Raw genomic sequence first — 12,920 nt, 5'->3', positions numbered from 1 at the left:
TCCTGCCTCCCCCCCCACTCCTGACTTCCTGGGTGCCCTTCTAAGTGCTTCAGGGCCAAAGAGCTGACTGTGGAGCAGGGAAATGGGCCTCAGCAGGGACTGGTATTGACCCTTCATTCCCAGTGGGGGCCGAGTTGGGCCCGAAGCCAAGGGCAGGGGAGGAGTTCAGCAGGCTAGGGCGGGGAAGCGGTTCCCTTTAAGAAGCCCTGGCCAGCTTAGCCTTCCCGCACCGGCGCTGGAGAACAGAGAGCCAAGCCGAGCTGTGTCAGCCTGTGCAGGGCAGAGGAAGGCGGAGCATCTGGTTGTCTGGGACCTGCAGGAGAGGAACATCTGGGCGGCACTCCTCAGCTCCTAGTCCACTGATAGCTGCATCCCCTGACCCAGGAAGACATGGAGGGAGACGGTGACGCAGGTAGAGAGAGTGAGAAAAGACCTGGCTGGAGCCCGGGGCCCGATTAACTCTTGGCTGGGGCGAGGCTTTGCAGGGCAGGGAAGTCGCTAGACCTTGGGGGACTAAAGTCACCTCCTCTTCTCAACAGGGTGGGTGGTGAGGAAGGGGAGGCGGGCATAGGAGAGGGCAGTAAAGTGATTTCCCATGTCCAGGAAAAGTCGTTGAAGGTGGCTGCCTTGGGGGGGGGGGGCGGGGGAAGAGCGGGGGCGCGGGTTAACACTATTGGGTTTTTGTACGAGATCCATCGGATTTACCTGTCCCTGGCCTTAGTTTCCCCATCAGCATGGGCCACAGAATGAATTTTCCTCTTAGGCTCTTCCATCAATTGCTTCTGGACCTCTCTAGGGGAGCCCATGTCAATGGGGTCTGACGTAGTACTCTAGGCTTGTGCGCCTGTCTATGCGGAGGAGGGGTGGATTTGTGGGAGAAGCTGAGTCAGGTGTGTGAGGGAGAAGCACATTATTTAATTTTCAGGCTGGTTCAGTATCTCCTTGTTTCAATCTTTAACCCATAATCTCTTTCTCTATAGCATCTCAAGGAGTGATACCTCTTCTCTCCCTTCTTCCCCTCCCCTCCAAGTCTTTCCTCCCTTCCCTTTCCTGCCCCTCCTCTCCCTTCCCCTCTCACTATCTGATACCTGTTTTGTTCCCCTCTACCTCACAGGCACTATCAGCTCTCAGTGGTGCCAGGCTAGCAAGCAGGACAGCAAGGGCCAAGTTGCATTCAGGTCACTGGGAAAAGGGTAACTCACCAAGTACTATCTATGGTAGGGGGTTGGCCAAGAGTGTGTACAGTGAGGCACAACTCTGATTCTGAGTCATAAAGCTGTGCTCCTCCTTAGATGGGCGAGAGACTGTTTGCTGAGTCGGTGTGTACATTTGGGGAGGTCTCCAGCTGGACCTTTGGACTTGATGAAGAAATCTAAGCCTGGAACTGGATACCAGGGGAGAATAGCTCAAGATTAATTTTTATCCCCTCCTCATTTCCCACCCATCCCTAAACTCCTTGAGGGCAGGGGCTGTTTCATTCATTTTTTTATCTTCAGCACAATGCCTGGCACACAGTAAGTCCTTAATAAGTCCTTATTGATTGATTAATGTCCTCTGAGGGAATCTTGCTCAGGTGTATTTGAACCTGTGTGCCTGAGACCCTTAAATTCCCATCCTACTTAAATCAGGTCTAATAATTTAAATCCCCCCCACTCTTGAGTAGCTTGATCTATAGTTCATACTTGGTTCATAGAATTAACCTTGTCTAGTCCAACATCCTCATTTTACAGATGAGGAAACTGAGTCCCAGAGACGACTTGCCCAGGGCTACATAGGTAGTGAATAGCAGAAATGGGGGTGGAAGCCAGGTTTCCTGATGCCAAATCCAGCATTCTTTCCATGGTGCCATACTGTCTCTCCACTGTACCCTCTGCATGGCCCCAGAATGAAGGACCTGTTGTTCTTGGGGTCCACTAATTCCCTGGTCTCAGGGGCCAAATCTAGGTGAGTGAGTCAGCTCCTGTGGCAGCTTCCAAGAGCCAGATAACTTTCCAACCAGCAACAATATAGGTAGTTGTGTGTGGAAGAGATAGGGGAGTAAGGAGGTAATCAGATCCTGGGTTCAAAGCACAGGGCCAGGGGCCAGGAGAGATGACTGAAGCAGGGTGTGCCTTCCTGAGAGCATCAAGTGTCCATCCAGGGCCTGAGCTGGACCCTGAAGACAAAGGAGTGGTTTAGGACACCTGGTCCTGGTCCCAAGAGAATGTCCTTATTTACAAGGTAGAGAGCCTCAGTGGTCCAGGTGTTTAATTTCAGTGACCTAGGGGAAGTCGTAAAAATAAAAAAGGGGAGAAAAGTAAGTTAGCAAAACTAACTGACATCGATCAACCACATCTGACAGCACATACTGTGTTTCACATCCACAGTCTCCCACCTCTGTGGGAAGCCAGGAAGGTATACTCTTCAGGGCCAAGCTTGGCTATCATGATCATACATAGCATTCAATGCCTTTTGTTTGTATCAAAGTTTGTTTGTTTTGTATCAAAGTAATTTTTGGATTCTCTCCCCACCCCCACCTTTGAGACAAAGAAAAACAATGATGCGGTGACCAAATCTGATAGTGTTTGCAACACTGTACCCCATCAGGAATGAAGAAGATACATTTCCTTTCCTCTCATGCAGGGCTCAAGATTGGTGGCTACAATTACCCTTCCTTCACTTTCTTCTTTTCCTCTATGCTACTTATTGTCCATTTCTCTTCTCTGGATTGCTTCTTTGCATCATTTCATCCAAATCTTCTCATGGTTCTCTCAGATTCCCTTTCTGTAAAATGGGAGGAATAATTCTTATCTCCATCCCACAGGACTGTGGCAAAGGTCTAGAGAATGCTGAGCCTACATGCACTTAATGCTCAAGAGGCACACAATTCCATTTCAAATCAGTACTTATCTAGCACCAGTTATGTGTAAGACCTTTGGCAAAACACTCCTGAAGATGAATCAGACCAGACTTTTGTCCTTGAAGAGTTTATAGGCCAGTCAGGGAAATAGGTAGAATGTAAATCCTTCAAGGGCAGTGATTGTATCATTCTTTGTATCTGTAGCCTCAGTGCCTAGCACAGAGCCTGACACATAGTAGGGGCTTAATAAATGCTTATTGATTGGCTGATCTATAATTCTAACATAAAGCACTATATGGGAAGGATAACAGTGTTTTATGTATTCAGAAAAAGGAACTAAGTCAGTGTAGGGAAGGAAAATCAAGAAATTTTTTCTGGAGGAGATGGCATTTGAGTTGGACCTTGAAATGGATACAATTGTACTGAATTTGGAGTAAGGGTACTCAAGTTCAAAGCCTGACTTTGAGGTCTACTACCTATATGACCTTGGACTTCACTCTGGTCATCAGTTTACTGGCCATAAAAGGAGAAAACTGGAATAGATGATCTCCAAAGTCCATTTTGGCTCTGGATTGAATGTTCTATGATGCAGCCAGAGGAAGCCTGGTGCAGATTCAAAGGATGTCAGTTGACCTGGATTCAAACCCCACCTCTTATGTTTACTACCTGTATGTGACTTGGAGAACATTAATAATCCTTCTTAGATCTCCTGTAGAGAATATTAGATAGATGAGATACCTCTGAGGTCCCTTCTAATTCTAGAGATCCAAGGATCATTGGATCCTAGGGATCTGACACAATCCCCTGAAGTCCCTAGAGCCTCAGTTTACTCATCTGTAAAATGAGATTAACAGCATTCTTACTACCCTCTTCTCAGGGACATTCTGAGGAAAGCACTTTGCCAAACACCCCAAACACTAGAGAGATATGAGCCCAAGAGCCCTGTGTTTGTATTAACTAACATACTATATTTTCTGTCACTGACCTCGGAATATTCTATTCAATTCCAACAAACATCATCTAAGCTCCTGGTATTTCTAGAGCATCATTGCTGAATTGAGTATACTCGGATCCTTCACGTAGAGCTGGAGGGGACCTCAGAAGCCAACTAGCCCAAATCAATCCCCTCATATGACAGAAGAGGAAGCTAGCCAAAGGAAGTGAAGTAACTTGTTCAAGGTCACACCTCAGAGGTGGAATTTGAATTCAAGTCCTTTGATTTCAGACCAGTGCTCTTTCTGCTATACTATGTTGCCTTTCAAAGATCAGTGAGAGCAGATGTTTTTAGCTGTTGTTTTCAGATAAGAACCTTGAGTAAGAGAAGCCTTGGTCCCAAGGCAGAGAACTGACCGATGAGAATTCTGATCCCTTTTCTACCCAATCTGTTCCTAGAGAGTCTGGATCAGCCGTGGTACGTGGATGACCTGCCTGATTCTGTCCTGGTCCAAATTCTGGCCTCAGTGCCAGCCACTGAGCTGGTGCATGTGTGCCGCCTGGTGTGCCAGCAATGGAAAGCCCTGGTGGATGGTCCTTCGGTCTGGCTCTTCAAGTGCCAGCAGGAAGGACTGGCCAGGGAGGAGCAGGTTGAGGAGGATCGAGACAACTGGCAGCTCTACTACTTCCTTAGCAAAAGGAAGAGGAATCTGCTCAAGAATGTTTATGGAGAAGGTAAAGAAAAATAACCAGGGATGGGAAGAGGGAAAGGAGAGAGGGGAGACAAGTCATGGTAGGGGGAGGGGAAGGCAAGGAGACAGAAGAGAAAAGTGAAGGAGGGAGGGAAAGGAGAGGAAAGAAAGGGAAGAAAAAGAATATGGGAGAGAGGGAAAGGAAGGGGGAAGGGAAGGGAGGGAAAGTGAAGGGAGAGGGGAAGGAAAGGGGAGAGAGGAGAGTATAGTGGGGGGGAGGGAAAGAGAAGGGGAGAGGGCAGTAATAGGGAAGAGGAGAAGGGAAAGGGAAAAGAGAGATGAAAGGGAAGGGGAAGAAGATGGAAGGGAGAGAGAAGGGGAAGTGAAAGGGGGAGGGAAAAGACAGGAGAGGGAGGGGTGGGAAGTCAGAAATGTAGATTTGAACTCATAACCACCAACACCACTCTTTCTCCACCTGGATGCTGAGGCAAGTAAAAGGACGTCTGAATGATTAGCAATAAAAGCCTCTGTGTCACTGGCAATGGAGGTGATGGGTTTGGGGACAGGCCATTGACTACAGAGACTTGCAAATCACCTCATCTGCCCCCTCCAGGTAGGGTCACCCCTAAATAACTTTAGTTGAATTGGTCTCTCATTTTAGTGTAAGTGTCCAGACACCAGTGTTTAGTGTCTTATTTAGATCCATAGGACTTTAGAGCTGAAAGTAACCTCAGAGGACACCCAGGCCAATCTGTATCCACGTAGGACCTCTTCAGTATCCCCTGATCAGAGGCCAGTCAATATCAGGTTGGGCAGCCTGGAATTCATGGTTCTAATTCCACCTTTCTCCCCTATCCCTACCACACTGAGAACTATGTGATTCCTGGACAAGTTCTTCCACCTCTGTGTACCTCAGTTTCCTCATCTGCAAAATGAAGTTGTTAGACTAGATTTCTAAGAACCCATTCAGTTCTAGATCTTGTGACAGCCGGCGATAGGGAACTCACTACCTCCTGAGTCTGTCCATCATTCTTGGATGCTTCTAAGTATCCAAAAGTATGGAAGCTTCTTACATCAAACCAAAACTTGCCTTTCCACATCTGCTACATAGTGCCCTTGCTTCTATCCTCCAGAGTTAGGGAGAACAAGACTAAACCCCCTTTCCTGAGCCAGCCCTACAAATACCTGAAGATAGAGGTCATGCCACCCACCCCATGCCACACATACCCCTGGCCCTAATCTCCATGGCAAATTCTATGCCATGGAATTGAGGCACTCTACCATCTTAACTGCCTTCCTCTGGAAACTCCTCAGCTTATCAGTGTCCTGTCTAAAATGTGAGATCCAGAACTGAATTCAGGACCCTGGATAGGGACTGACCAGGGCTATTACTTCTGTTAATGTAGCCCAACATACCATCCCCTTTTTTCGCATATTGATTCGTACCTAACTGAGACTCACTCAGAGTCCCATATCTTTTTTCCACAGGTCTATTGTCTAGCCCAGAGGTGTTAGATAACTGCCTCCCACCCCTGCTCCCAGGACTACAATAAACCAGATTAAAATGTTTTTAACTGAATTAATTAAAAATACAATAGAACATAGATAATGTTAATACATGATTTTCTAAGTCAATATGTGACCCATAGGGATTCTTATGTATGGTTGTGTGGCCTCTACTTCTATTTTAGTTGGACACCACTGGTCTAGCCCTATATTCTACTAATAGTTTTTTTTTTAAATCCTAGAGCAGGAGTTTACATCTATCTCCACTAAATTTTATCTTAATATAGTCAGCCCAACATAAAGATAGAGGCTCTAGGATGTCAAGGACCTGCATTTGTATCCAGACACTACCACTTAGTGTCTGTATGACTTTGGATCAATCATTTCACCACTCTGACCTCTGTGTCCTCAATTGCAAAATGAGGGGGTTGGGCTGGATAACCTCTGAAGTCCTTTCTACCTCTAATTCTGGACTCCTAAGTGTTTCTATACTCTTGGGGATCTCAGTTTAGCCACTCAATTTGTTCACTATCCCTCCCATATTTGACCCATCTCTTCCTTTCTGGGAATGAAAGTCTAAGCAGTTATTGGAGAAAGGTGTCCCAAAAGAGTGGACTCAAATCTCTTGTATCAAAGAAGAAGGGAACTAGGAGTCCATTTCTGTTCTTTAAATGTAAAGACAAACTTCTGAACAATTGGAACTGTCCAGAAGTGGGATGGGCTGCCCCTGGAGGGAGTGGGGGCTCTTCCTCCTTAGAAGGAAGATGCACCATTTCAAGCAAAGACTGAATGCTCATTTAGTTTAGATATGATTTAGAAGAATTTCCTTTCCTTTCCTTTCCTTTCCTTTCCTTTCCTTTCCTTTCCTTTCCTTTCCTTTCCTTTCCTTTCCTTTCCTTTCCTTTCCTTTCCTTTCCTTTCCTTTCCTTTCCTTTCCTTTCCTTTCCTTTCCTTTCCTTTCCTTCCCTTCCCTTCCCTTCCCTTCCCTTCCCTTCCCTTCCCTTCCCTTCCCTTCCCTTCCCTTCCCTTCCCTTCCCTTCTTTTAGGGACGGGTCCCTGCAACTCTGAAATTCTGTGAGGGAGTTGGGGAAGATCTCAGTGTTCAGGACAAAGACCCCTCCCCACTTTTGATGGTAGGATAAGGGCTAGGCTGTTTGAAGGCAAGGGTTGTTTCACTTCTGTCTTTGTATCCCTAATGCCTACTACAGTGCCTTGGCACATAATACTTAATACATACTTGTTTGATTGATTAATGGGGGCTAGGAAAGAATGGAGGATGGTATTTTGTGGCTTAACAAAGTATTTTGTAGCTCATTTATCTCCCTCCTTAAGTCACTGGGCCCAGGAGAAGAAGGAGGCATGAGATGATGGTGCTCAGATGCTCAGAGGCCCTACTCCTTGTTCCAACCAGTAGACTAGGCCTAGGTCAAGCCTGGATTCTCCAGTAGCCAGTCGCAGTTCACACTTCTTGGTTTTTAAAGATCTTTCTCAATCCCAAGCCAAAACCACACCTGCTTTTCTCTCCACATTTAGACTCAATCTAGGACCCAGTTGATTTAAAGAAGGAAATTAAATATACTATGGTTACAATGGATGGGCAGGCCTTGTTTTTGGCTCCCCACAGATGAGTTCGAGGCTTGGGAAGAGGTCGAGAAAGGTGGAGACGGCTGGAAGGTGGAGGAAATTCCAGGAGACTGTGGCAGTGAATTTCCAGGGGATGAGAATGTCAAGAAATATTTTGTCACGTCTTACGAGTAAGGACAGGGTGGGCCCTGGGTGGGGGAAAGGAGAGGGGGCTCAGGGGTGGGTTTTGCTTCCATTAACCCCTTTTCTCTCAGGTGGTGCCGCAAAGCTCAAATTGTTGACCTACAGGCCGAGGGGTATTGGGAAGAACTGCTAGACACCAATCAACCCTCTATCGTGGTGAAGGACTGGTAAGGGCCACACCATTGGGTTGGAGATGTGGGAACCTTTGAGGTGGAGTGGAGAACTTTTGACTGCCATCTGGGAAACAACTGGAGTCTACTAGGAGGGATAAGGCTTAGGTATGGGTCAGGGCATAGAATGCCTCACTCCTCTTTCTGAGAACTGCAGTAACTTCCTGGCATCCTTTCTGTAGAGGGAGTGGGAGAGAGGATGGGAAGGTACTAGGCTGGGTGGAAGGGGGTGGAGCGAGGGTTATGGTTGAGGTGAGCTGGTGGACAGGGATCTTCAGGGACTTGTTGATTTCTCTGAGTGGAGGGGGGTAGGTGGGAGTGAGTGAGGATGGGAGGGCAGAAAGGGGTGGGGTTGAGGAGAAGGCTTTCTGCAGGTACTCAAGTAGGAGCGATGCTGGCTGCCTGTACGAACTGTGTGTGAAACTGCTGTCAGAGCATGAGGATGTCCTGGCCGAATATAAGAGCGAAACAGTGGCACTGCCCCATGGCCTCTCGGGCTGGAATGAGGTGACAAGAGTCACGTGATGATCTGGGGCAAGCATGGGCTTAGTTAGACAAGAGGGTAGAGCAGAGGGGCCTACAAGTGGACTGGGGGCTTCTCCCTTATTGGGGAGGTTGGGGAAAGGCCTGTCTGGCAGGACCTTGGGCAGAGCCCTAGAACAGGGGCTGGGAAACCAGGGAGAGGCAGCAGGCAGCTGATCCAAAGTTTAAAACTCTCATGGACCTAAACATTTACAGTCTATGGCTGGTGATGGTGGATAAAACAAAAATCATTAGCAGAAAAACATAGGGTGAGTAGGAAAGAAATGAAGTAACTTGGTTCCGAGGAGGTCTGCATACCATACGTCCACCCCCTTGGAAGGAACTGCTATACGTAACCTGGATCATAAGGGAAGGCTTAGCTTGGAGCAGGACTGTTACCCCAAAGGATTTAAGGGGCCATTGCCTGGAAGAGGAACAGATTTGTTCTCACTCCTGGGGCCAAGCAGAATGTAGAACAATGAGGAGAAATTGCAGAGGTTTAATGTAAAGGGAAAATTTTCCCACAACTAGAGTTGTCTGAGAGGGTGAGAGTGGACTCTCATCTCTAAGTAGAAGTTAGAGGTTTCCTTAGCAAGAATGTTGTAGAGGGGATTTCTGGTCATGCAAAGCTTAGACTAGCTGGTCTCTGAGGTTCTTCACCATTTGACATTAGGGCTTGAGCCCTGGGTAGCAAATGAATGGAGATGGGGACAGGGCCAAAGCAGTAGAGAGGAGGGTAGAGCCCCAAGGGCAGGGACTCAGGAACCAGTTCTGCTCTTTCCCTGAAATCTTAGAAAGAGATTTATATCTGTCTCTTAGGACAGATAGAGGAAGGACTGGGCCAACTCAGAATAGGGGAATAGGTCAATGCTAGGAGTACGGGCTGGCGGAGGGGAAAGAGAAGGATAAAAGATTCATGGACTGAGAGCTGTCTCCTACCCTCAGGGATAGAAAAGACAAAAAGGTTGAAGCAGGCTGATCTGGGAACATGCGGGCTTAAGACAGGTAGTTCTTTACTTGGACTAGAAAGGTTCCAACCCAGATCCGTGGTGCCCTAGTTCTGTAACTGGTATCTGTTGCTAACCAGGTGCCAGGTATATAAAGCCCTGACTAAGGGAGCGTAGAACTCAGCCTGGATTTGGGAAGCATTGGTAGATAAAGGCAATCTCTATGCTTAGGGAATTCATTCTTTAACTCAATATAGAATCATAGGATCATAGACAGAGTTGGAAAGGAGCTCAGAGGTCATCTACTTCAGGCTCCTGAGTTTGCTGTTAAGTAAAGTGGTGTCCTGAGAGGTTATTACCCCAGGTTCCATGGGTAATAAGTCAATGGAGCTAGGCTGTGGTGTGAGTTCCTCTGATTTTGCATCCATTGTAGGGGAAGAAAATTTAGGAACTCTTTCCCTTCTCCTGCAAATTGTCAGAAGGCTATTCAAACTGAGGCTATGAGAAATAAGGGAGGTGTCTATGTGTATGGTGTGTTAGGGGGAAGATGGTCAAAGAAGGGTCTTAATAAAGATTCTAAAGGATGGAATTAATAGAGAGACATTAGAGTAAATGTGGCAGAAGTGAGCCACCAGGGGAGTGGGAGCCACCAAGCAGGTTTGCTGGGATGAACACACAAACAAATGTTTATTAAAGTAGTTATGAGTTCAGAGCACTGTTCTAGGTGTGGGGGGAGGGGTAAGAGGTGATCCAAAGAAGGGAAGATATGGCTCTTATCTTTATGGAGGTTATGGTTTACTGGTGGGGAGTAAGCTGAAAACTTGGATAACTGTAATATAGAAGTCCCTGTTGAGAAGGAAAAGGAAGGGAGGGGGTTTTGAAAGTTTTGTTTTTATTGTCTCCTTTGCTGCAGCAAAGAGAGAGCCAGAAAGGATGTGTGTGTGTGTGTGTGTGTGTGTGTGTGTGTGTGTGTGTGTGTATGACTCTGCTTTCCATCTCCCCAGATCTCTCACACCTTCACAAACTATGGGCCAGGAGTTCGATTTGTCCGCTTTGAGCATGGAGGCCAGGACACAGTCTACTGGAAGGGTTGGTTTGGTGTCCGGGTGACCAACAGCAGCGTGATGGTGGAACTCTAACTTGACCCAGGCCCTCTTCCCCATGGGCTAGGGGTTGTCTCAGCTGGGGGTGTTGCTCTCTAGACTGGAGAAGGGTTCACTTCTACAGTTCTTTTCCTTCCCAGGGCCCTTGACTCTTGGGGAAATCTGGGTTGGGGTGGGGCTGGAAGCTAGGCTTTGTGTCTCTACACTATGCACTCTCTGATTTCTGTCTTTCTTCCTTGGGTGTCCTTCTCATTCTCCTTATATCCGGCTCCCAAGGGAACTCCTTAAAGGGTGGGGAAGAGTGCTCATTAGCATATATCTACATATTATTTGCATGTCTGCCAACCATCTTTTTTTTCTGATCAAAGTTTCTCAGAATGAATTAGATCAGAATGCCTGAATAAAAAGGGGGAGGGGGGTGCTTCATTGGGCCCCAACCCTTCCATTTTGTAGAACTGGGATCAGTCCAGCTTCTATTGTGTCTTGGGCCTCATGTGAGGGCCTGGGAGCAGGGGCAAGGCTCAGCAGCCACTGCCTGGTCTGTCCAGAGAACAAGGGCTGGGATTGTGAAGGCTGAAGGAGATAAGGAGAAAGAGAATCAGAGATCTAGGAGCCTGGAGCCTGGTTGATACTTGAGCATTCCGGTGGCAGGAATCAGAGAAACCAAGAGAAGTCTTTGTCTGACCTAACCCATTCCTTCAGCCCTCTTGGTATGCCCTGGGGGAGGAGGCAATTGGTCTGGCACCTACATGTTTGTATAAAGCAGGGCTGAAACACCAGCCCACCTCTCCCCTGGCACTATCTATATATATTCTAAGCTCCTATTCACTCTGCAGTTGCACCTTTGACCATGGTGGCCAGTGGGGAGATGGGGCTACTCCCTGCCTAGAAATATGGTCGCTAATGTCCCTGACTCCATTGGTCAAGTCTCTTTTCCTCCAAAGAATGGTCTCAACCCTTTAATAGTCAATGCTAGTTTCCTTCTTCTGTGGAGTCAGGGCAGATTCTTAGTCCATAAGCTATCTGGCTTTTCTGCCACCCACCTTGGTTGAGGCTGAGGGGACCTGAAATGTGCTGAGCTGGTGCCTCTGGAGGAGGAAAACTAATAAAACCACTGTGTCTGCTGCCACTGGGTCCCGGCTCTCTCTGGGGACCTTTGGTGGCTGGGTCAAGTCACTGGCACCACCTGCTGTGACACGTTGGATAAAGTCTCTCACTGAAGTGCCCCTGTGCCCAGATGCCTTTCAGCGAGAGGCAGTTTTCAAGAGTGTCCCATATTGAGAGTGACAAACTATTGAGGACCATTGGATTTTGAGTGGGAAAGGACCTTGTGAGCCATCTTGTCCAACTACCTCATTTTACAGAGGCAGAAAGTGAAGTTGAGAGGAGTGAAGTGATTTGCTCATGGTACAGTGATAAAGGCACTGGATTGGAGTCAATCTCTTCATTTCTATTGACCTCACTTTCCTCCTCTGCCAAATGATGGGGTTGGATTTGCTGAGTTCCAAGGACCCTTCCAACTCTCTTACGATCTCCATAGAGGATGTGACCAGCAGACAAGAAGGATTGATATTGAAGTTGGAATGAATGGATGAATGAAAAAGCATACATTAAGTGCTTACTATGTACAAAGCACTGTGATTTGGAGGTGGTGACCAGAGTTCTCTCCCTTGGTGAAAAAATTGCAAAGTTGTATAATTTGGAATGGACAATGATGAGAGCAAGAAGGCACCATAGTGGTCATGTACTACAAGTCTGAATTTGTACTGGATTCTTGTCCTAAAAGAATTCCCATTGCAACACACCCACTGAGTGGTCATCTAGACTGTATTTGAAGGTATCCAGTGAGGTGCAAACCACTCCTACCCAAGGCTATATGTTCACTCTTGCATAGCCCTAGAAAGTTTTCCCTGTTACCAAGCCTGTTTGTCTCTGCAGTATTAACTCCTAATTTTGCCCTTTGAGATCAAATCTAATCCCTTTTGCACTTGAAAAGGCTTCAGACACTTGAAGACAGCTCTCAGGTCCCTCATGAATATTCCCCATGTGAAACATTCCCAATTCCTTTAATGGTTCTCATAGAGAATAGATCATATGACAGCTCCTCACCTCTCTGGTTGCCCTACTGAGGATGCTCTCTGGCTTTCTAATATCTTTCCTACACTATGGTGCCCAGGAGTGAGTGCAGGACTCCACAGGTGGTTGGACCAAAGCTTGCGTTTGTGTGGTGCCCATCCATAATCAAATATGATCTTGACAACAGTAACCCTGTGAGGCAGGCAGGAAGGGACAAGCATTATTATTCTCCTTTTATAGAAATGGAAACTGAGCTCCAGGAAGTGAAGTGACTTGCCCACAGGCACACATCTAGTAAGAGTCAGAGCAGGGAATAGATGCAAGGCCTTTTGCCAGCTAGTCCTAGGCTACCTTTACAGCAACAT

The 12,920-nt window shown here is 47.1% G+C and overlaps 1 protein-coding gene across 1 annotated transcript; it reads left to right on the top strand.

Moving 5' to 3' along the window:
* The first annotated feature begins 223 nt into the window (after positions 1 to 223).
* On the top strand, positions 224 to 10,928 carry FBXO2 (F-box protein 2). The gene is made up of 6 exons (XM_072608858.1): positions 224 to 412; positions 4,232 to 4,507; positions 7,595 to 7,724; positions 7,809 to 7,904; positions 8,282 to 8,414; positions 10,381 to 10,928. The coding sequence occupies exons 1-6, from the start codon at positions 391 to 393 to the stop codon at positions 10,513 to 10,515; spliced, it is 792 nt and encodes a 263-aa protein (XP_072464959.1). The 5' UTR covers positions 224 to 390; the 3' UTR covers positions 10,516 to 10,928.
* The last annotated feature ends 1,992 nt before the right edge of the window (positions 10,929 to 12,920 follow it).

The sequence above is a fragment of the Notamacropus eugenii genome, chromosome 5 (genome assembly GCF_028372415.1).
Source record: "Notamacropus eugenii isolate mMacEug1 chromosome 5, mMacEug1.pri_v2, whole genome shotgun sequence".
In the NCBI taxonomy this organism is placed as follows: domain Eukaryota; kingdom Metazoa; phylum Chordata; class Mammalia; order Diprotodontia; family Macropodidae; genus Notamacropus; species Notamacropus eugenii.
Note: the sequence above shows the minus strand (reverse complement) of the source record. Positions and strands in the feature narration are given on the sequence as shown.